The following is a 24,243-nucleotide window of genomic DNA, read 5'->3' on the forward strand; positions in this document are numbered from 1 at the left end:
GCATAGCGAACAGTTGTGAAATAAGAGAATATATACTCTCTAGAATAGTGCTGTCCATTAAAACATGGCTAAGGAACACTTAAAATGTGGCTAGTGTGACTGAAGAACTGAATTTTTATTCCATTTAAGTTAATTTCAAGTGAAATAGCTACATGTGACTAGTGGCAACCAGTTTGCATTGTGCAGGCCTGGTTCTCAGGCCTCGTTGTGCAGCAATGGTTCTCAACCAGAGGCATTTTTGCCCCCTATGGGACATTTGACAATATCTAGAGACAGTTTTGATTTTCAACAGAATGTGCGACCAGCATCAAGGAGGTGGAAGACAAGGCTGTTCAAACATTCTACAAAACACTAGACATCACCCTGTAACATACTTATCAGCCCAAAATTGTTAGTAATGTTAAAGTTGAAAAAACTCTGGTCTAGACCATCTCTTCTTCTTCTTCTTTTTCTTTTTCTTATGTTTTAAGATTCTTAAGTATCACTCCCTCTGGAATACCATCTGTGATTTCTTAGGTCTGAGTTTGATACATCTGTGTCCCATATTATCCTGTGTTTTAATTACCTTTCTTGGTATTATGTAGTCATCTCTATGATAATTATAATAAGCGTTTTTATTTGTTCTTAGCTTCTCAAGTGTAGGAATATATTCATTATAATATGGGCAAAGGCATATGACAATGATCAATGCATATTTGTTAGGTATATGAATGAGCATAAACTAATCAATTATTAAACATTGCAATTTAGAATATAAAGAAGGTTGCCACCTTCATTTTAGGCATTTTAGAGACCTTAAACTTGCTAAGATATTCAAATTTATTTTTTGGAATTACTTCACAGTTTGCCAGTAAGAACAGAAACTTATTTCATTGTTTTGGAGGAAAAGAACATTTTTTCTTTTTCTGACATTTTCCCTTTTTTCTTGTTCTACTCTACTTACATATACCCCTTCCTTTCCTACTCTCCTGTTAGGAGATAACCATCCTGAGCCACCACCACTCTCCTTTACAGAGTACAGATGGGGAACTAAAACTTTACTGCATAGATGCAGGAAGGACGCAAGCAAATGAAGTGGAACTAACAAGCCAGAAACTAAGGAAACTGTTTACCAGTATAGCAGAATGGCTCAGAGCCGAGGCTATAGAATGAAACAGACATGAGTTTGAATCCTTGCCCCAGCCAATATTACCATTACTGTTTGAATTTGGACAATTTTAACCTAAATCAGTTTTGTAACAAAGGACATAATAACAGTACCTATCGCAGAGTTGTTGTGAATATTAAATGAGATAATTAGTATAAATACAGTGCCTGGCACATAATAAGCACACATGGCAGCTTTAGTTGACGGTGTTATATGTGTAAATTGATAATATGGATCTAATTGACTTAAATTACCATAAATTTGTTTTTAGAAGTCTAAACATTAGTTAAAGACACATGTTCATCATCACAGAACATACCGTTTAAAAATGAATGCTGCCCATATGGAAACACTGAGAGGAGAGCATTGAATCCCTGAAACCTCGTGAATGGAAGATGGAAAAGGTTGGGAATCTCCTGGCTAAAGCCTTCTGAGAAGCCAGAAGGTGCATATTGTAGAACAGATGCCGGTGTCAACACTCCATACTCTCTCTTCCTCCAGGCCTTTGTAGATGCTATTTCCTCTGCCAGCTGTGCCCTTCTCAGGTTTTTTTTCACTTGGATAACTCCTGCCCCTTCTTTTGGACTCGGTTCAGAAACCTTTTCAGAAAGTTTTGTTCATCTACTAAGAATGAATTCAGCTGCAGATAACAGAAAACCCTATTGGTGGCTTACAGAAATAAGAGTTTGTGTTATCTAACAAGTCCAAAATTAGGCATTCTAGAGTGGTGCAGTAACTCAACAATGCCACCAGAGTCCTAGGTGTTTTGTTTTTTTTGTTTTTTTGTTTTTTTGCTGTGTCATCTTTTGTTCCAGTCACATCATTGATGGCTGCTGCACTTATCTGCCTTTGTCCAAATGGTGAGGCAGGAAGGGAGGAAAGGCAAAAGAGCTTTCTTCTAGAGACGTTCTGTCTTTATTTTAGGATACTTTACTTCCCTTCTGAAAACCCACTTCAGAAACTTCAGACTCCAGAGTAATGTCATTTGGGTACTCCTAGCTGTAAGGGAAACTAGAACATGGAGGATTTTTTTTTTTCTAGCCTCTATATGAAAGGAAGACAAAGAAGAAAATGGTTAGCAATTTATGTATATATGTACATATATACTAGTTCAACCTATCTGCATTACCTTCTCATTTAAGAGCCCCTGCTTTCATGCACCCTATAAAACACTCTGTACTCCTCTTAAAGCTCTTACCACATAGTATGCTAATCACCAGATTAATTTGTTTTCTTCTCCAAAAATAAGCTTTGGAAGTAAAGACTATTTCTTATGGTCTTTATATCCCTAGTGCTTAGCACAGTGTCTAGTACATGGAATATATTCAGTAAACATTTGCTGAATGATTATTCACAAACAATAATTATCAAAAAGAATGTATAATATGCATATAATATCCCCAAACAGAGTTTCTTTGTATTTCTTATTGTTTTTGTTGTTAGCGTTTATTGAGTATGTATTACCATATGCCAGATGAGTACTTTACATGTTTTATCACTCTGTCTTCTTAATTTGCCTATGAGGTTAATCTTGTTTTCATCTTCATTTTATAGACAAGGAAGCTCAGACAGGTTAAGTAATTTATCCAAGGTCATAAAACTTGATAATTGGTAGAATTAGGTTTTTAATCTAGGTAATCTGACCCCAGAACCCAGGCTTTTAAAAACTGTGATACACTATATCATTTTTTAAAAATATCTGAAACATGAGTTTGTGAATTTTTTGAAATTCTGTTCCTTATTATAATCAAGAATTATTTCTCAAAATATTAATCAAGAATTATTTTTGAAAATAATTTTCCAACTTTAAATCTGAAATGAAAAAATTAAAATCTGATTTTATTATTTTACTGAATTTTAGTAATCAGTAATTCTAAATGCAATTTAGTTTTTTGCATGCAGGTTGCTTGAATGCGTTTTAAAGAAATAACATTCTCTCTAAAACAAAATAGCTAAAATTATTGTAATTAATTAAATCAATTATAATTGCAAAGACTATACCACTATGAAATCTAGAAGAAGTGAAAAATTTTAAATTGTATCTATGCTAGTTTTAAAGCGTAGCATTTTGCCTGTTTATCAGTAAAGACAAATGAAAATATTTGTAGTGGTATAATTGTGAATAAAATTTTTTTGTTAATGTTTTAATGCTTTTGCAATTAAAGCATTTGGTTTTTACTTAATTTTAATGATAGCCAATATATCTTAAACTAAATTTCTCATGAGTTATAACACTTTTAGATCTATAATGTCATTATACATTTGTAAAGTTGATCCAGTTACATTTTTTTTTTAATGTTTATTCATTTTTTGAGAGAGAGAGTGCAAGGAGGGTAGGGGCAGAGAGAAAGAGGGAGACACAGAATTCAAAGCAGGCCCCAGGCTCCAAGCTGTCAGTACAAAGCCTGATGTGGGGCTCGAACTCACAAACTGCAAGATAATAACCTGAACTGAAGTTGGAGACTTAACCAACTGAGACACCCAGGCATCCCCCAGTTACATTTTTTATAACCAATTTAATAGTAGAGACTAAATCTTATCCTTGCCATACCTAGTACCGGAAGATTAGCTAGACCCCAGCAGAATTTGAAAGCTGCTCAGTCCATATTGCTTAGTCCTCTTGCCTTAGTTTAGTTAAATGAACTACCTGACAGCTGTAGGAAGGCCTGAAATGTGAGAGAAATAACCATGAGTGTAATTGGTATAGGAAAAGCCTGTTTTGGTTAGAGTCCATCACAGCGAGTTGGAGAATAACAGTTCATGTTTGCCAAAATATGGTCCTTGGAAGAATAGTCCCATAGAATGTTAAAATATTATGCAAAAAGTTTGAAAAGTCAAAAATGTTTCATGAACTTTGGATTAAAAAATATCTTAAAAGCTGTTAATATGGTGTTACATGTCATGAATCTTAAGTACTCAGTGTGTTCTATACGTTTTTCCCCTCATAAGACTTATCATGAAAACGGTTTCCTAGGCCACACTGTTTAGGAAATGATTGGTAAAATCTGTAGAGCAAGTTTCCAGAATAGAGAGAGAGAAATTATTTCCCGTATGTTATCATTCGGAACTACCAGGATATTGAGAACTTCCTACTTACGTTACTGTGTTTTAGGTGTTTGCACCACCAGGAAGCAGTGTTTCCAGCAGTTCTAATGTTCAGGTTCCCTAAATGATTAGTCCTGCTTTGAAATTATTAGAACTAATAATGGTTAAGGGGGCGGGCAGGGGAAAGACTATATGTTTTGGATCCTGTTAGGAAAGGCTAATGTAAATATTAAATAACATTCAGTTTGTCAGGAAATCAGTCGGAAGCACCAAGAAAAATATATGTCTCATGGATTAGGCAGTTCAACAGCAATCCTAGTAAGAATATAAATGTAAGATTAGACAACATTTGCTTACCTTTTTTCTCATTAGTTGGAAAGATAAAGGCTTAAAACCAAGAATAAGGGAGGGTATTTTAAACCATTTGAGTCCATATTTTAAACCTCTCAGGAGGAGTATGCTGCCTGACTTCTAGGGCTCTCTAACGGACTAACTGACCAATATTGCAAAAGGACTCAAAACAAAAAACAAAAAAAAAAAAACTGTTTTACAGAACTGTGGTATAAATCCTGGGATAGGGTTTATTCATATGAAAGTTGACCAAAAGAGGACTTTGTAGGATTATCATTAAGAGGGAGAAGTGGTAAGTGACACAGAATTGCCAGAAGACTATTCCTTTTAGAGGGTTGGAGAAACCTGAAACTGGGTGACAAATGCCATCATTTAGACCATTCAAGTAGTGAGGCAGGTTCCCTCCAGAGGAGAGCTCTCAGGAGGGTCCTCTTGCAAGGGAGTACAATAGAAAACTTGAAAAAGTGAACTTGTGATGAATCTGTATTAAGTGTGTCCTAGGTTCTGAATATTGATTCATTAATCCTTTAAAGACTGTGTCTCCCACTCCCACTAGAATAGCGTTTGTCCTCCCTAAGGAAATGAACAAAAATTAAAAGACTAAACTATGTTTTAAAAAACTTTATCTCTTGAGACGCCTGGGTGGCTCAGGCAGTTGACTTCGGCTCAGGTCATGATCTCGCAGTTCATGAGTTTGAGCCCCACATTGGGCTCTGTGCTGACAGCTCAGAACCTGGAGCCTGCTTCTGATTCTGTGTCTCCCTCTCTCTCTCTCTGTCTCAAAAATAAATAAACATTAAATAAACATTGCACTCTGTCTCTCTCAAAAATAAATAAACATTAAAAAAATTAAAAAATAAATAAAAAACTTCACCTTTTTAGTGAGCACCAAAGCCTTTAGTGAGCACCAAAGGTTGTTTTCAGGTAAAGCAACCAACTTTCTGGGCACATATGAGTTGTCCATTACAAAATCTAAAACCTAAAAATAGAATCACAAAAAAGGCACCAAATACCCCATCTGAAAAATCCTGTTTAAGCATAGTAGTAAGTTCATTAGAACAGGCAAGGAGAAAGCCGAGCAAGAAGTCTGTCTGTGGGAAGTTTGTTCATTTATCAGATATCAGAGATCCCTATGTGGAAGTTCAGCAGTACCTGGATCCTCTCCAGGGTTGTATTTGGAGCACTGCAATAGAGGATATTTCCCTGGCTATTCTAGTATCATTTCATCTTGGCTTATAGCATCTTTTTATTACGGCTTTCTCTGAATCTAAGTACATTCCTGGATTTTAAAACATATGCTAACTCAGATATGGACTGGATGGTAATAACAAGCAGGTCTTTCCAGCAAATCAAGCTTCTTGGTGCTTATGGCCCTGGAAGGAATCAGCACTTAACCCTGTAGACCAGAGGAACTAATCTAGAGAACCACAGGCTAGATCTGTTCCACAGAGGTGTTTTGTTTGGCCCATGTTGACATTTTTTAAATTTCATATTGGTTACCACATTTCAAAATTGGGAGAGTTCACAGAAAAAAAATTGTGTGTTTGGTTTCTCTTGAAAACTCAGGGCACTAAGTCCTTACTTCCATATGACAACAGTTACTAGGTTTCGGTAGCAGTTACCCCTTTCAAACATGATCTGTACTCTCCAGTCTTCTCAGTTCCCATCAGGCTTTTGTTCCTTAGCATAAATACATTTCTTCCCTATAGTCTGTTTTTTTTTTTTTTTATTTTTAAATTTTTTTTTTTTCAACGTTTTTTATTTATTTTTGGGACAGAGAGAGACAGAGCATGAACAGGGGAGGGGCAGAGAGAGAGGGAGACACAGAATCGGAAACAGGCTCCAGGCTCCGAGCCATCAGCCCAGAGCCTGACGCGGGGCTCGAACTCACGGACCGCGAGATCGTGACCTGGCTGAAGTCGGACGCTTAACCGACTGCGCCACCCAGGCGCCCCGTCCCTATAGTCTGTTTTTAATCATTTGCGTTACCTGCCTGGCATTTGAATTTGTGACCTCTGTGTTAGATTCTTTTGGGGCAAGGTTCTTCAGAGAGTCATTCTTTACAGGGTTGAGGGAGCCATAATGATATGTATGAGGACAGACAGAAGACAGCCTCTCTTTTTGTCTCTTAGTAATGTGGGCTCTCTTTACTGTCAGTTCTTGCAACATTACAACAGCTAGTCAATAGAAATCAAAAGTAGGGTAGAACAAAGAATTATGGTGGCTCTTTTGAGAGTCTTTCCCATTGGTTAGCCATTGTGCGAAATATTTTCATGTCTTATTTCCCACTGAAACTTTCCCTGACCACTCTACTTTAAATTGTATCCCTTTCCAAAACTTTTTCTTCATAGCATTTATCATAAACATGTAACATTTGTTTCATTTTTGAATTTTGTTGATTGTCAGGGTGCCTGGGTAGTTCAGTTGGTTAAGCATCCGACTCTTGATTTTGGCTCAGGCTGTGTGTGATCTTGTGGTCTGTGGGTTCGGGTCCTACTTTGGGCTCTGAGCTGTCAGGTGCTTGGGTTGCTTTCTCTGCCTCTCTCTCTCTCTCTCTCTCTCTCTGCCTCTCTCAAAAATGAATAAATAAACTTTAAAAATAAATAAATCAGTTTGGTTGATTGTCTCTCCCTTTGTATTAAAATTTAAGGTCATGCCTAAAGCATAGTAGACACTCAGTGCTGGATGAATGAATGAATGTTCTCATTTAATTTTTAAACTTTTCAAGTCTATCCCATGGTTAATGTCTTTGGTTGGAAGCCAGTTATTTGAGTGTGCCTACTGCTGAAGTGAGTGGGCAGGAACTAAAAGATGTATGCAACATGAGAATGTAGTATATCTGCTCCTTGAGAACCAAACTAATGCTGTTAGAGTGGGACTAAGACAGACGGTACTCTGCTGGACATAATTTTCAATAACTTGCCCAAGGAACAATTTTTAAAGAAGAGGCATATGGGGGGTGTCTGGGTGGCTCAGTTGGTTAAGCATCTGACTTCGGTTCAGGTCATGATCTCACGGTTCATGAGTTTGAGCTCCACATTGGGCTCTGTGCTGACAGCACAGAGCGTGAAGCCTGCTTTGGATTCTGTGTCTCCCTCCCTCTCTGCCCCTCTCCTGCTCATGCTCTCTCTCTCTCAAAAATAAACATTTTAAAAAAGAAGAAGAAGAAGAAGAAGAAGAAGAAGAAGAAGAAGAAGAAGAAGAAAAGGAGGTACTTGTCCTCTCCTGCCCTCCAGAGGTGTTTAATACGTCATTGAGGGGGCATGTATGAGGTCAATACAACTGGAAGGCTTCCTTCCTCCTTTCCCTCCTTTACAGGAGAAATCATGCTTTCTGACCCCACATCCTTCCTGTGATGAATGCTAAATGGTGAATGAATGCTAAATGGTGACCAAGGTCAATTTACTAACTCAGACTTGATTGAAACAAAAAACTTTGTTTGCAGTATCTAATTAAAATACATTGTAGCTTGAAAAAGGCTCATTGTTATGGGGTTTATCTTGCGATGTGACCCTAGGGTTACTGTTAGTAAGTAAAGACCTATTTCAGAATCTGACTTTTTCCTTTCAGTCACTTGGTAAAGAAATGGGTAACTTTCAAAAGAAAGCATTTTTGTGTAGAATCTACTGGGGCAGGGTAGAAGACTTAACAAAAGGGCCAGATTTAAATAGCTGGTTTTGTGTTTTGAGTATCATAAAGAAATAATCTGTACAAGGCCAAGCCATTTAGAGGATATTGAACCTTTTATTTTATTTTATTTTTTTACAGTAATCATGAGTTACTTTATCCTCTCTTTGTACGGGAGGACAATATAGTCATAATGTGGTTTTTGGGGGTTTTTTTCCTCCTGTTAAGGACTCAAGTGGACCAAATTGCCAGTAAGGCCCAAATCATGAGTTCTAGTAATTCTTCTCTTTCATAATTGTTAAGAATGCCCTAACCATTGTCAGCTAGTTTTCAAATTCATTTTATTGTCACAAAGAAAAATAGGAAAGAATAATAGCTATCTCTCACCATTACCTGAAAGAAACACAATTTTATTACTATCTCTATATTCATAACAATGGCATAACACAACAAAAGCATAGTCTCATAGCAAACAAATGAATTGTTATAGGATTCTAGTTTTTCTGTCTTTGCATTTTCAGTCATTTCAAACTTGCAGAAAAGTAAACTAAGGAAAAAAAAGGAAAGTTTATTAGAAACTTTTAGAGATAGCAATTACAGAACTGAATTTTCATCTCTATGGCCTACACTTTTGCTGAGGCTGTAGCTTTAAAATCTTGAAGAATCAACTAGAAATCCATTTTAGGGGGAACATAATAGCTGCGCTCTTGGGGACTATTCTTTCTTCCCATGCTGAAAAAATTAAAAACAAAGTGACTAGAAAGACCTAAACTTTATCCTTCTTGTTAGTCCCACCCCCCCAACCCCAACCATTGGTAGAACCCTGGGGTCTTTTTGTAAGGGATGCAGAAATGTTGATAATAACCTTTGCCTCACCTAAGTGATCCAGAGAAGTACTAAATGATCATCCCATGTTGATCACTTGTTTGTAGAATTTAACTGTGGGTAACTAGTGCCCTCCTCTGAGTCCTGTATCAAAGGGACCCAAATCTATCAATTTATGTGCCCTCTGCCTGTTTGAACCCTAGGACCTACTATATGAATATTTTAGCAATATGCCCTTGTCTCAGATTTTGTTTAATCTTTGGTCATCTGGGCACTTATGTAGCCATGACACTTGCTACCATGTTATTCATTATTTCAGTTTCAGAGTTGCAGCTTCCTTCTTTATTATTAAACCCTTAAAACACACACGTACAAAAACCAGTATATTTTAAAGTACATTCATTAAAATGACCACTGTTAGATACAGTTAGATGTTTGGATGTCCTTGGCAATGTCTTTAACTTTTTTTTTTTTTCATGATTTAATCTGTTTCCAATTTTATGTGCAGAACTTTCCTAACCTATGACACAGTATCTACTCAGAAATACCTTACTTACCCACTTGGAGTGTGAATTTTCCGGTGCTTACCTTGCAGCCCTTCAGGGCTTCTTGATGTGGGAAGTTCTCTAGGTTTGATTGTAGTTGAGGCAATCTGAAGGGGGTTTTTTGTTCATTAGTTTGTTTTCAGATGGCCATGGATTCTTTAATTCACCCAGCAGAATTAGAAGAAAGTAAGAAATTTTGGGTTTCGCTGGAGTTTGCTTGTCAGCCTTGCTTTACTTTTTCTAAGCTGTCCCTTAGTAATTGATGTCTTTCAAATGAACTCAGGTCACATTCCTTATCTCAGAGCAAAATATTTTAGACAGAGATTTAAACCATTTTCATTTTATATCTAAATCAGTAAATTTACAAATAGAGTAAATTCTCACAATACTACAAATATAATAAAAATTACTCTTCCCATTTGATTTATATTTTCTAGGACTCAGAATAGAAAAATAATTTCATCTTACATTGTTTGTAGCAGGTAGCTCAAAAGAAGATCGCATCCCGTCCCCATGCCCACTATGGTTCTATCATAGCAAGTTAGGAAACTGAAAATTAAGAATTCTAAGCAACAAGGATTGAAAAATAAGAGTCCTCATACCTTGACCTTTTTCTCTGTCTTCCTTATTCAATCCTGTGGGAGGACAGCTTTCACAACTGCTCGGGCCTGAGAGAATATAATATCAGGTATGTGATTGTTTCCATCAATTAAAAAAAGCTATAAAAAAAGCTTCTACTTTCCCCCTTTTAGTCCTTCTGTCAGTGATGCTGGTGAAGAGGACTTTTAGTTCTGTGCTCTTGAATTAGTGTCACCTGAGGGGAAGAAATTGGATTTTTTTTTTTTTTTACATTTTGTTTTGTTTTTTGCTTTTTTGTTCAAAAAATTAAAGGCAAATTCAAGCATGATTATCCTATCAGTGTATATATTTTCCCTCCATACATGATTAACTGAAGAAACAGTCAAGCTGGAGAATTTAGGTTTCTGGATTTTAAGCTGACTGTGCTAAATATAAATTTAAATTGAAACTTTTTAAAAAGACCTTTTTCTGATACCAGTTTGAAAAGTAAAGATTAAAGAATAATTATGGACATGATACCCTGGTTGGTCATCTTCCACCAGAACTCAGTCATTGTCAACCTAGCCATTTCTTTGAAGGGTATTTATACATCTCAATGGAAGAATTTCTTCTTCTGGAAATAAAGATGATCCTCAGATGTCATTTCACCATCAAGGATCTACCTGAAAACTTCTCAATTAAGCCTTTAATTGTTATGCTCTTTTAAGCATCAGCCCTTTCCCAGTTCTATGACCTTATTAAAACAAAACAAAACTCTGAATAACACCTGAGAGGGAAGTCTCATAACAAGAAATACATCACTATAGAGAATTGGTTTCAAACTGGAGAAATTCCTTTTTTTTTAACATGAAATTATAGAGCAAACCTGATTCAAGATGCTCCCTAAAAACAGGAGCAGATCTCTCCATTCAGACTACCTTATAACTATATCCATGATAGTAAATACTGGGAACATATTTCTTTTCCATCTGCTGAAAGGGCTTCAAGTTCTGGTAATCAGATGTTTGAAATTCTACCTGGTTCTCAGTAATCCATCCTGTATGTATTGGTAGTTTAGAGGCAGATGTCCTGAGCATATAAGCAGAAACACTAAAAATAAACTCAGTTTTTGAATTATAGAATATTTTTTCAAGTCTTTTTAATTACAGGAGACGAGTGGAACGTTACACATTTTGTTCCAAGTCCAACCTAGGAAAAGCTTTTATTTCTGACCTATTCTGTATTCTGCTTAAATTGATTCCTCTCTGTCTAGTACTAGCACAGTTGTTGTCAGAAGTAATTTCTAATTTCTATTTCATCTTGATGGTTTAGGAAGGAATAGTATCAACTCTCTTCTGCATTTACCCAGCAGAAAGTCAGCACTGGCAGAACATGGTCTTTAATAACTTATGGGCAAATGTGTCGCTTACATATAAAATCTAGGAGCCTTGCTCTTACAATGTACCTACCAAGTTAGTGGAGGTCACCAAGCTAAATAATTCCTAAATTTCTTAAGATATCTTGCTTTTTGAAATAAAAGATTATGTACTTTTTGATAGAATTTGAATAATAAACTCTTCCAGCAAAATCTTTTAAGCAATTAAATTAATTCAGAATAATATTTGTATAATAATAATAATATCTATTATAAATATATTTTATAAACTGCTTTTAATCCTCACAGAAATTTTATGAGCATTTTATACAGATTACTCAGCTTGAACAGCTTGCCTAATATCACAAAGCTAATGAGTGCAAATCTGGAATTTGGCTCTAAGCCTTCTAATTCTATATTCTACACCTTACTACTCTATCTCACTGCTTTAGATAAATTGAACTTGAAGGGTCAGTCTATCAAGCTCAAGTAGCAGCTGCTGCTTTCATTTATAACATATAATATAGGTCATATTCATATTATTTATCAATAGGAAATGTGCCTCTTAAACTCAGATTTATAAAAGCTCTATCAAAGATGCTTTATTACTATATTAATCAGCTACTGGATGATATTTTTATATGAAAGGTCTCTGTGACACAAGTTCAAGAACAATCAGTGAATCATACATTTTGCTATATTACTCTTAAAGATAAATTGTTTTTTTCTAAATTAAATTCCACCTCAGAAAAAGGTGTTTTTAAGTGCTAAAAGTAAAAATTGCGTCCCTTTTTAAACTTGTGAATAGACAAGAATCCCATAGTAGATGGAGCATGAAAACTAAGGGAATTGGTGAATTATTCAATAAATTATACTGAACATTTAGCTATCCTTGTGGGAAAATTGTAATTAGAACCGTACTTTATATGAGAAAAATAAATCCCGGGGGAATTAAAGACTTAAATGTGAAAAACAAAACTTTAAAAAGAAAATGAGGGATATCTTTATGACATTGGGACAGGGAAGGATCTTAAAACAAGACACAAAAAGCACAGGTTATCAATGAAAAGATTGATATATTTGACTTCCTGGAAATTAAAAACTTCTCTGCATCAAAGACTCGAAAAACAAAATGAAAAGACAAGCTACAACTAGGAAAATGTAATAGCAGCACTTATAGCCAATGGCGGATTAGTACATGGACTATGACAAATATCCTCATTTTTAAATGTTCTTCAACTGTGGTTCTTTCGATAAGATTCTCTAACTAGCAGTATTAGCATCACTGAACTGAATGTATTAGAAATCAGGATTCTCTGGCCCCCACTCAAGACCTACTGAATCAGAAACTCTGGAGTTTTTAACAGGCTCTCCAGGTGGTTCTGATGCATGCTAAAATTTGATATCAATTATATTAAAGTAAACTCAAATGATAAAAAAATATGAAAAGATCCTCAGTCTCACCTTCAATCAGAAAATGTAAGACAGTGAAATACTTTTTCATACCCATAAGAGTAGCTAACATTTAAATCTTAAGCTTTAGCAGAGATATAGAAAAATTGTAGCTTTGGTGCTGAAAATATAAATTGGCACAACAGTTTTGGGGGAGCAATTTGGAAATGCCCAATAAAGTTGAAGATATGCACCCTTTATGGCCAGGTATTTCTACTTTTAAGTATGTACCATAGAAAAAACTCTTACACAAAGATACAGCAGTCACAAATAAAGGATTTTTATTGTAGCACTATTTGAAATAGTGAAACTTTATGATAACTGTCTGTCAGTAAATAAATGAACAAATTGGTTTTTTTTATCCATGTAGTTGTTGTATAATCTGTTTAAAAGTGAAAGAATTTTGGAGCAAATGTGGCAAAAAGTTAGCGTCTTTTAAATATGACTAGTGATGCATATGTACCTGCTTCCTGTATGTTGTTTGAAATACTTTATAATTTTAAATTAAAAAAAAAACTAAATGGGATATTAAAGTATTAGAAGGATTCCCATCTGGCTCTGTCTTATCTTTCAGGATTCTGCTTCAAAAGGTGATTGACTTTGGGCAAACCAGAATCTTCAGTCTAGTTGAGGGGGAAGGTGTAACTAGACACTGAAAATCATTTTTTGAATAGTAAATGCAAAAAAGCAGTAAGTGCAAATTAATTGGGTATAAATTCTTGAATAATTGCTGTGGCCCAAAGTAGAGGGACAAAGGCATATATTACAGGATCATGTGTCCCAAATTATTACAGTTGAATTTTTAACTAGTTTTTTGTTTGTTTTTGTTTGGTTTTTTTTTTAGAAATAAAAGTTAAGTGGAAGAGAACATGAAGGCTGTATCTTCTAAAGTGGTGCTTCTCAACCTTTTTTTTTTTTAGCTTATATCTCATTTTGATAAATATAAATATCTTATATCCATGATTAATTTAATTTGAAATTTCACAATAAGTTAAATGCCATTTTAAAAATGATTGAGTAAAAGATTTTGTGATTACAGAAAGGAATCCTTTCCCCCTCCTCACATTTTTATCTACATATAGGAAAGGGATCTTCAGTTCTTTCAAAAGTGCTAGAAGGAAAAGTCTAACTTTCTATATTACTCAAGATGGGCTAGTCTGTGCTGCCATAACAAAGTATGCCTAAAATACCAGTGGCATAACTGCAAAAATTTACTTTCATTCACATTATATGTACAGCACAAATCAGTGAAGGTCCTTGCTCCACGTGCCCCCTTGGGAACCCACATTGAGACACTGCGTCTTACAGTTTCACCAGTGAAATACATGGCTTCCAAGGTTCACAAAGGGAAGAAAAGAACAGAGTTGACACATTGATTCTTAATTATGTCAGCTGAGAAATGAAATAGTCATTTCTGCTCAGTTCATGGCTGCAAAGGAAGCTGAGAAGTGTAGGTGAGCAAGTGGAATGTTTGATGAGCACTGTCTCTATCCCTTGTTCTCTTCACCACTTTACTTGCACCTCATAGAAGGAATTAGATAGCTCCATGCTACTAGTTCCTGGTGTGAATGAATATTCTTTATCAGCCAAAGCTTCAGAAGGGAAGGGGATTGAATGTAGGACTTGAATACTAAACTCCACCTTGAACCTCCAAAAGTAACTTGATTTTGTATATCTTACATATATACCTATTTTCACCCTCTGGATCACATGATATCAAACTGAATGCTGAATCTGATTGTTTGCTACAGGCTCTTCTGTTCAGGATGTGAAAGATCAAAGCACTAACTAGGTCATGTGCAAAATTAAGTTTAAAGTGGTTTCCTGGAAGGTTTTTGACATCTAAATCAAACTTTAGTTCAAAGATTTCCTTTTGTATGTCTTCATACAAAGATTGAAATGTGTGAGAGAGAGGTCCTCATAAGCTTTCAGAAGAAACCTTCAATCACAATAGTAGGAAATTATCACCATGGTTCATTCAACCAACTAGATAATATTTGAGGTAAACTTGAAATCATTTTCAATAATTTTGCTTTGAGACTTAACTTCTTCAATTAAAGAAAATGAAAACTTTAAAGCCTACGGAATAAGGATGTAGATGTTTGTTATTTGAAGTTTAAAGTCAAGTATTCAGATATATCTGTCAAATATGTCAAGCTCTTGAAAATTGTAATTTTTTTATTGCCCTAAAATACACAGCACAAAAAATTTACATGTAGTGACACTTAGTTTTTAAGTTTGAGAGAGAGAGAGAGAGAGCGAGCTCATGCATGCGCAGGAGGGGCAGAGAGAGACACAGAGAGAATCCCAAGTAGGCTCTGTGCTATCAGCATGGAGTCTGACGTGGGGCTCGACCCCATGAACCGTGAGATCATGACCTGAGCTGAAATCAAGAGTCGGACACTTAACCAACTGAGCCACTCAGGTGCCCCTGTGATACTTACTTAGTATATTCACAATATTGCATAACCACCACCTCTATCTAGTTCCAAAACATTTTCATCACCCCAAAAGGAAACCCATGAAGCAATCAGTTCTCAAACTCCCCCGGTTGCCACTAATCTTTCTCTGTGGAATTGCCTATTCTAGATATTTCATAGAGGTACAATCATATGTGGCCTTTTGTGTCTGGCTTTTTTCACTTAGCATAATGTGTTCAGGGTTCATCCATGTTGCAGCATGTATCAGTACTTCATTCTTTTTCAGGCTAAATTTAAAAATTACAGCTTTTAAAAGTTTCGGCAGTTGGCCTTTTTTCTAATGTTCTAAAAATGGAGCAACTTTGTTCTTCATTTCATAAATCCAGCCAAACGTACTTCTTTTTGACAACCAACAAATCTCAACGTGGGACAGAAAAACATGTTTCTTGACATTTAAATGTTCACAAAGCATAGCAAATAATCTGATGTTTAACATATTTGCAACATATTTTTGCCTTGATTATCAAGCAAGGCTAAGTCTTCTACACCACTAGTCATTGTTTTGGAAGCCAATGATTATCTTTAAGTGACACATTATATCTGAAGCCAAAAATTTTCATGGTGAACTCAGCCTTGCTAGACCTGAATGCCATCACTACACACTTGAGTCATTTGTTGCCGTTTGCTTCACAGAATTTTGATATCAGGTTTAGCAAATTCTCCATATTTTTTCTTCTATGTGTTGAGTCCCGCATAATAGATGAAATAGGAATCAGTAGTTAACTTTTCGTTGTTTTAAAGACAAGAAAACCCAAAATAGGACAGTGAGGTTGATCTTTTTCAAAAATATTTTTCTGACTTCTGTCTTTAAATCCCTTCTTTGGCACTTTCTCCTAATTCGGATTATCTTCTGAATTCCTTCTGGAATTTCTCCTCTTTTCTGGAATTTCTTCTCTTTTTTCCTCTAGTATATGTTAAATTTACAAATTATAGAATCCAAGGTTTCTCAAGCTCTATGAAGTTTTTTTTTATTCTTAGTCATCAAAAATGATATTTTTTCCTTTTCTTATTGAGGTATAATTAATGTGACATGATATTAGATTCAGGTGTACAATATAATGAGTCCTCATTTGTATATATTGCAAAATAAGTAAGACCAGTTGACACACAGTAAGTCCATTTGACATTCATCACCATTCGTAGCTACAAAAAAATATTTTTTGGTAAGAACTTTCAAGATCGACTCACTAAGCTATGTTCAAATATGTGATACAGTAGTATTTTTTAAAGATTTTATTTATAAGTAATCTCTACACCCAGTGTGGGGCTTGAACTCACAACCTGATATCAGGAGTCACACACTCTACTGACTGAGCCAGCCAGGCACCCCTATAATACATTAGTATTAATTTTTGTCACCATTCTGCACATTGCATCCCCATGACTTTCTCATTTTATGACTCGAAGTGTGTTCTTTTGACTCCCTTCACCCATTTTGCCCATGCCCTGCCACCTGCCTCAGGCTATTACCAATCTATCTCTATCCATGAGCTTGGGGTTTTTTTTGGTTTTATTTGTTTATTGTTCAGATTTCACATATAAATGAGATCATATGTTGTATACCTTTTTCTGTCTGACTTATTTCACTTAGTATAATGCCTTCAAGGTCCATCCATGTTATCATAAACTTATGGCAAGATTTCATTATTTTTTATGGCTGAATAGTATTCTGTTTTATACACACACATCTACTGCATTTTCTTTATCCAAAAATGATGATTTGTACTACATTTTCTCAGGCTTTGCACATAATAAGGTTTTTTGGTAACATAACCTACTTTGGATTTAATATGGTAAGGATTGTTGAGATTAACTGGGTGATGTTAATAATACTCAACAGAAAGTATTTTAGGAACTATTTTTAAGTTTATTTATTTTGAGAGAGAGGGAAAGACAGAATTCCAAACAGGCTCCATGCTGTCAGTGCAAAGCCTGATGCAGGGCTCGAACTCACTAACCATGAGAGATCATGACCTAAGCCAAAATCAATATGCTCAACTGGGTGAGCCAGCAAGGTGCCCCTAGTTTTCTATGTTTTTAGTAATGACAAATCTTTGTAAGTTCCTTAAGGACAAGGACTGTTGCGTTGTTCGTATGTGTATTTCTAGTCTTTGTAGGTTCACTGTAAGTTTGTAATTACTGTAAATCATTTGTGAAACATGGCAGAAAATAAAATTGATGAATGAGTAAATGAATCCTCCTTTATTGTTAAAAGACAGACAACTGAAGACTTAGACTAATGTAGGGGCAGAGAAAATAAAGAGACTTGGAAGAATGTGTGGGACTTAAGAGGACTAAAAAAAGGATTAAAGTGCAGAGCATGACAAGGAATACAATTAAGCATGCTCCAAAACTGAATTCTGGGGATCTGGAGAAAAGAAAGTGTTAAGTAACAGTTGGGAAGAAAATGTCTATTTGTGTTTTGGTTTTTCCTTTGTTGAGAGGAGAGTTATACATGGTATTGTTGATAAATATATTAGGTATTAGAGTGAGAGCTAATTGCAAAAATTCCCATAAAACAGTAGAATGAAAAATATGGAGATTTTTGTGGATGAATTCTAGGATTAAACTGTTTTATAGATAAATCCTGGTGAGACTAAGAATAGGCTAAGTTATATCATTTTAAGCTTTTTTAAAATTGGATATGTGTTTAAGCTGTGCTTTATTAGGTAAGAATAAATTCTGTTACCAGGAGTACCAATTAATTATTTGTCCACATTTTCAATTGCAATGGACTTCTTTTAGGCTACCAAAATTTCACTGTATTATTTTTGTAACAGAGTTTGTGGCACATTTAAAGCTACTTTTGGCAAACTGAGCTGCGAAAGAAAGTTCTACAGTCCTCTGTATAGCAGAAATTATTTTAAAGGGTAGGTTTAGAGACAAAATGATGTAGTTGCAGAATAGCTACAGCTTATCTTACAGGTAGGTTCTCCAAATAGCAGCCATGGTTGCAGCGCTGTGAATAATTAAATCTGCATTGTGTGGAAAGGTTTGTTGGTAGTACTTCAGTATTTTTAAACTTCATTTCTGCCCCTGTATGAGAGTATCATCATCAGTCACATGTTGTAGGTTTTTGAGAATTAGAAAAGGATCATAGAAGTCCTGTCATCCGTCTCACAGTTGTAAGGAAAATTTGCCGGAGCACTGAAGCTTCATAGCCAGTTAAATGGTTAAGTTAAGACTAACGCATGAATATTCTTTTGACTTCTAGTCTAGACCTTTCCTCTAATACTATTTTGTCTAAGCATTGATTTTATTTATACCTAGAATATAAGAATTAATAGGAAATTACCATTTTCTTTTAGTAACTTTTTATGTGAGATATATTTATCAAACAACTTATCTATTATTTTACTGATAAGAAAAAAGCCTTAATTTTTTCTTTGGCAGGTGACTCATCTAATTTAAATTTAAACAGTCAATATGTTTTTAATTGTTATTATTTTTATTGAAGTATAGTTGACTCACAATGTTGCATTTGTTTCAGGCATATAACATAGTGATTTGACAAGTCTATATGTTACACTACGCTCACAAGTGTAGCTACCATTTGTCACCATACAATACTATTAAAATGCCATTGACTATATTCCCTATGCTATACCTTTCATCCCTGTGGTTTATTAATTCCATAACTGGAAGCCTGTACTTCCAGTCCCCTTCACCCGTTTTGCTCATCCCCCTACCTCCTCCCTTCTAGCAGCCACCAGTTTGTTCTCGGTATTTATGGGTCTGTTCCTGCTCATTTTTGTTTGTTTTATTTTTTAGATTCCACATATGAGTGAAATCACATGGTATTTATCTTTCTCTGACTTACTTCACTTAGCTTAATACCTTCTAGTTCCATCCATGTTGTCACAAATGGCAAGATCTCATTCTTTTTTATAGCTGAGTAATATTCGTGTGTGTGTGTGTGTGTGTGTGTACACACACACACACACACACACACACACCCCTCATCTTTTTTGTCCATTCATCTATCACTGGACACTTAGGTTGCTTCTGTATCTTGGCTATTATAGATAATGCTGCAGTAACCATAGGTGTTCATCCTTTTGAATTTATGGTTTCATTTTCTTTGGGTAAATATCCAGTAGTGGAATTACTTACTAGATCATATGGTATTTCTACTTTTAAGTTTTTAAGAAACATCTATATTGTTTTCCACAATGGCTGTACCAATTTACATTCCTACCAGTAGTACACAGGTATTAGTAAATTTTGTTGAGGGATAAACAAGTGTTTTTAAAATGATATTTCTTTTTAATCTTTTGTAACCAGAAAGAAGTTGAGAATTTTACAGACCTGGAGAAACTCTACCTCTACCTTCAGCTGCCTTCTGGTCTCAGCAATGGAGAGAAAAGGTATATCTCTTGTTTTTTGCCTTAATTATAGTGTTTGTAGGACATCCCTAAGAACTGTGCGGGGAGTGTGTGCTGTGGTTGTTATTGTTGTGTGCTATTTCTAAAATCATCAGGAAACAGAATGGCAAAACAGGAGATCTTTTTTTTTAGTCTTTGATCATATTTGGGTAAGTGTTTACCTATAGTTTTTTCCAATTCATTTGTGTACCCGAGTAAATGCTATGAAATACAATTTGGGTTTTATTTTTTAAACAGATCAATATATTTATGCAGTGTGAGGGATTGTGAAAATTGAACAGAAAAGCAGAAAATAAACAGTTAAGTATCGTAAAGAATGATGTTGCAGGAGTTTTTTGTAGTTACTGCCCGGTAAACAGCACAGTATAAAAGAAAAAAAAGTGAAATCACATATATGGAACATGAATTTATTTTAAACAGAAGATATTTTAAGTGTGTTTTGGGATATTACTGTATTTTCATTATTAAAAATATTTAATAGGGGCACCTGGATAGCTCAGTCAGTTAAGCATCTGACTCTTGATCACAGCTTAGGTCTTGATCTCAGGTCCTGCATTAAGCCTACATTAAAAAAAAAAATTAATAGTTTTATCCAGAAAATAGAGAAGTTGTTGGTTCATGCATTCTATTCTTAGGTTTATTTACCCTTTTAAATTTCTTTCATGTAAGTTGTACTTAAATTTCTATTACTTTAAAATTGTGTATAAAAAGAAATGGCATGAAAATTCTGTTGCTTTTACCTCTTCTCCCTCAAACCAGATTTCATAACCATTTTCATCATCTTTTTTGTCCTAGAAACTTCTTTAGTATCTTCTTTGGAATTAAATAATTATTATAGGTAACTGGGATGAATGTCAGAATCAATAGAGGAACTTCCCTCATGCTATTTTGGGTGTCCCTTTTATGGATTTAGTTTATAAATGATGCTGCCCTACAGTAAAAACTGAGGATGTTTAATGGAAGTAATGGCCTGGGGAGGGGGCCAGTTAGAGAAGGACTGTAAAGGGAGATTTGTCCTCTCTGGATCTCTCTGGTATGAATTGCATTCTGAAGCATAGAGTGCTTAATAAGATTTCAGAATAGTTACTTGAAAATGCCAAGCAAATAGAAAATAATTGTTTCCATAACTTATTTTAAAAGTTTGATGATTTGGTAAGTTAGGTAAATGTATAGGCAAGTAAGTGAGCAAATATCCACTTAATCTGTGTAATTTTCACAGAAACAAATACTTTATGTTGTCAGCGCTCCATCACCTATGCCACTCTAGAGACCATGCATGGGAAGGGATGGTACAGGGATGGAACAGCAATAACTTCAGTCAGTCACTAGCTGTAGAAAATGGCTCACAACCACAGGTGGACAATTTGTATATAGATAATGGGGCATTTACTATATGGCCTGAATTTGGTTTGGTCATTTGTATTTACACGTATTTACAATTGTATTTACATGCAATTCTTTAGTGGAGCTTATAGGCTGTCTCAAAAATTATCAACGAATTGCTGTCTGGTTCAGCTAAAACATGTCTTTGTTTTATGGTTAGTGATCAGAATGCCGTGTCATCTAGTCGGGCACAGCAAATGCATGCCTTTTCTTGGATTCGGAATACCCTAGAAGAACATCCTGAGACTTCATTGCCCAAACAGGAAGTCTATGATGAGTACAAGTAAGTATCATGTGTATACATTATGCATGCTGATGTGTTAAAGAGCTTAAGCACTATACTTGGGTACAGTGATTTGTTTTATTCTTGGTAAATATCACTCTGGTATATGGGATTTTAACTTAGATATTTCTAAGATTCTTCCTATCTCTAAGCTTCTCTGGTAGCATATATCATAAAGGACAGGATTATTGAATAAAGGGATTCTTTTGGAGTTCTTCTGGATGATAGAAGGGATGTTGGAGGGTAGCATGATAATGGTAAAAGATTGCTAAATAAGAGCGTTCCTGTAGAGTTCTTAAGGATGACAGGAAGGGTCTGCCTAGGTCTAGGACAGTGGAAGGCAATAAATAAGTCAATGTATAAGAGAAAATTAAAACATGTTTTTTATTAAAACTTTTTAAGGGCCTTTTTCATGTGTTCAAAACTTACCTAATGTTTCTCTGTACCAATCAAAAAAAAAAAAAAGATAAGTTTCTGAGATATTGTGAATTACTTATTCATGAATGAGGGAGTTCAGTGACTTGTACATATTAGATGCTCGAATAATGTCGATTGTACAGATAATTTATTTAAATACAGGAAACAAAAGTATAGACTAATGGACCTTTCTGGTTAAAAAAATTTAATAGTTGCCAAGTCTAGTTTTGTTTAACATTTTTTATAATTGATACTGAAAATGGAATTTATTCTGGCAGAGTAAATAAAAACAACATTCTCTGGGTATTTAAATGTCAAACCACCAACGATTCATGTGTTGTACTTCTACAGTTTGAAAGAAAAGTGTCAAATAAATGCTGTTGTTAACCAGTGTAAAATGATTCAAAGGGACTACACTACCACACTTACTATACTTTCTAGAAAGGAAACTTCAGTCTTCATTCAAAATTCTGATTCCTTAACCTTAAGGAACATAGAGCCAGAGAAAGTCTGGAGAAAAATGTCTGAAATAATCAAGGGAACAAAGTTAAACTGAAGAGCTTTAGATTTTTTCTCTTTAAGAAAAGCTTAGATTTTTTCTTTTTAAGAAAAGCTAAGAGTACATGTGACCCAAGTCTCTAAAGTTCATTCTCTTAACTTATAACAACCTGTCAAATGCCTGCTATGTGCCAGAACCTGTATTAAGTTCTGAGGATATAATGAATAAGATGTAGTCCTTCCACTGGTGAAAATTCTGTTATGTATTTATAGTAAGTGTTAATTTTTCACTAAATCCAGATAATTATAACAGAAATAACCCTATAAAACTATAAGGAAGCAAATATTAACTTATTAAAAGGTTGTTAATACCAGCAAATGTGATATGCTGAAGAAATTCTGGACTGAGGATCAACGGAATAGATCTGTCATTAAATTTGTGACCTGGAAAGGTGTTTTCACCACTCTTTTTGTCAGATGTGTTATCTATAAAATGAGGCAATTGAAAGAGTATGGGGTCTCTTATAGCTCTAAAATTCTAGAAGTTGTCTGAAGTGGGAAATGTTGAGGGAATAGTTCTCCAAAGATGTCTTCCTAGTTTCCCAAAAGGCAAATTGAACCAATTAATGTATGACATTTTCATAATGAATTAATAAGAGAACTTGAGACTTCATATATTTTTTGAAATGATATCTTTCCACTGTTGTTAGAGACAGCACCCTAACTTTGTGGAAGTATGACTCTGGCCCATTAAGTATTCCTTATGTTCCTAATGGTTTCCTGCCTTTGGCAAAGAACAGTTATATTTTCTATTAAATTATTTTCTGAGGTTCCCACAAACCCTCAATTGTTTTCATTATGAAAAGTTACAGGTTAAAAAAGTTAACAGGTTTTGCCTAAACAAAAGAGAAATAAGACATTCCATCATTTTGTGGGAGCAGTGGGCACTTCAATTTTGAACAATTAATTTGCAGTTATAATAGAGAGCAGCAAAAATAAAAGGAAGGACCTCAGAGAGTTGAAAAAAGAAGTAGTAATAGGTAAGAGAAATTTCTAATAATAATGTGACTAGTTCTGTTCATGGAATGTGAAAGAATTGTGCTAATGATTATGCCTCTCTTTATAATTAGTAGGTAGTACTATACCTAAGTCTGGGTATTTTAGTTCAAAAATCATTTTGCTAAGAATATATTTTATTTACTGTTGTGTTCCCCACAGTATTTCCACACAGTAGATACTAATTTAATATTAAGAGCAATTAGAATGGACTCTGTTCCCTAACATTGATGATAAAGTTTCAGAGTTATAAAAGACTTCGTTAAGTGTTTTAGTACAGTCCTGTCCTCACTGTGTAGATGAAAACATGGAAACCCAGAGAAGTTAGGTGACTCTCCCAGTGTCACAAAACTAGTTAGGAGACCATATAGGGTTAGAACTCCGATTCCATGAGTGTTTCATAATGGGTGAAAAGGCAAACTTGTTAAATTTGAGTGATATACTGTGTGGGTAGAGAAGGTTGGTCAAGTAGTTAGAAACAAACTTGGCTAGGACTTTCACTTAGTGTGAATAAATAAGTTGCTCAAAATATGAATTAGTACACATGCATACAAATAATACAGTAACATGTATTAGCACAACATGGTCTAAGAAGAAAGTATGTTTCTGTGTCCACAGTATCACAGCATATGGGAGCTCCAAATTATTCTCTCATATGATTGTGCCTTGCCTAAAAGCATAAGTTGCCATATGGGTTTAAGTAACTTGAGAGAGATGCAAAATGTAGGACTACAGACGGGCAAGAAGTATATCAAAGTATTAGGAAATAGCTTACTAAAGAAAGCAAAATGTAGTATAACTACATTTTTTTTTAAA

The 24,243-nt window shown here is 34.9% G+C and overlaps 1 protein-coding gene across 2 annotated transcripts in view; it reads left to right on the plus strand.

Annotated features, from left to right (window-relative positions):
- RFX7 (regulatory factor X7) overlaps nucleotides 1–24,243 on the plus strand; it is a 140,937-nt gene that overhangs the window by 73,983 nt on the left and 42,711 nt on the right. For both annotated transcript variants that reach the window (XM_081795869.1, XM_081795868.1), the window contains exons 4-5: nucleotides 19,690–19,772; nucleotides 21,334–21,456. In XM_081795869.1, the coding sequence (XP_081651995.1) occupies nucleotides 19,690–19,772; nucleotides 21,334–21,456 (206 nt within the window). The remainder of the gene's footprint in view (nucleotides 1–19,689; nucleotides 19,773–21,333; nucleotides 21,457–24,243) is intronic.

The sequence above is a fragment of the Panthera onca genome, chromosome B3, assembly GCF_046562875.1.
Source record: "Panthera onca isolate mPanOnc1 chromosome B3, mPanOnc1 haplotype 2, whole genome shotgun sequence".
Classification (NCBI taxonomy): Eukaryota; Metazoa; Chordata; class Mammalia; order Carnivora; family Felidae; genus Panthera; species Panthera onca.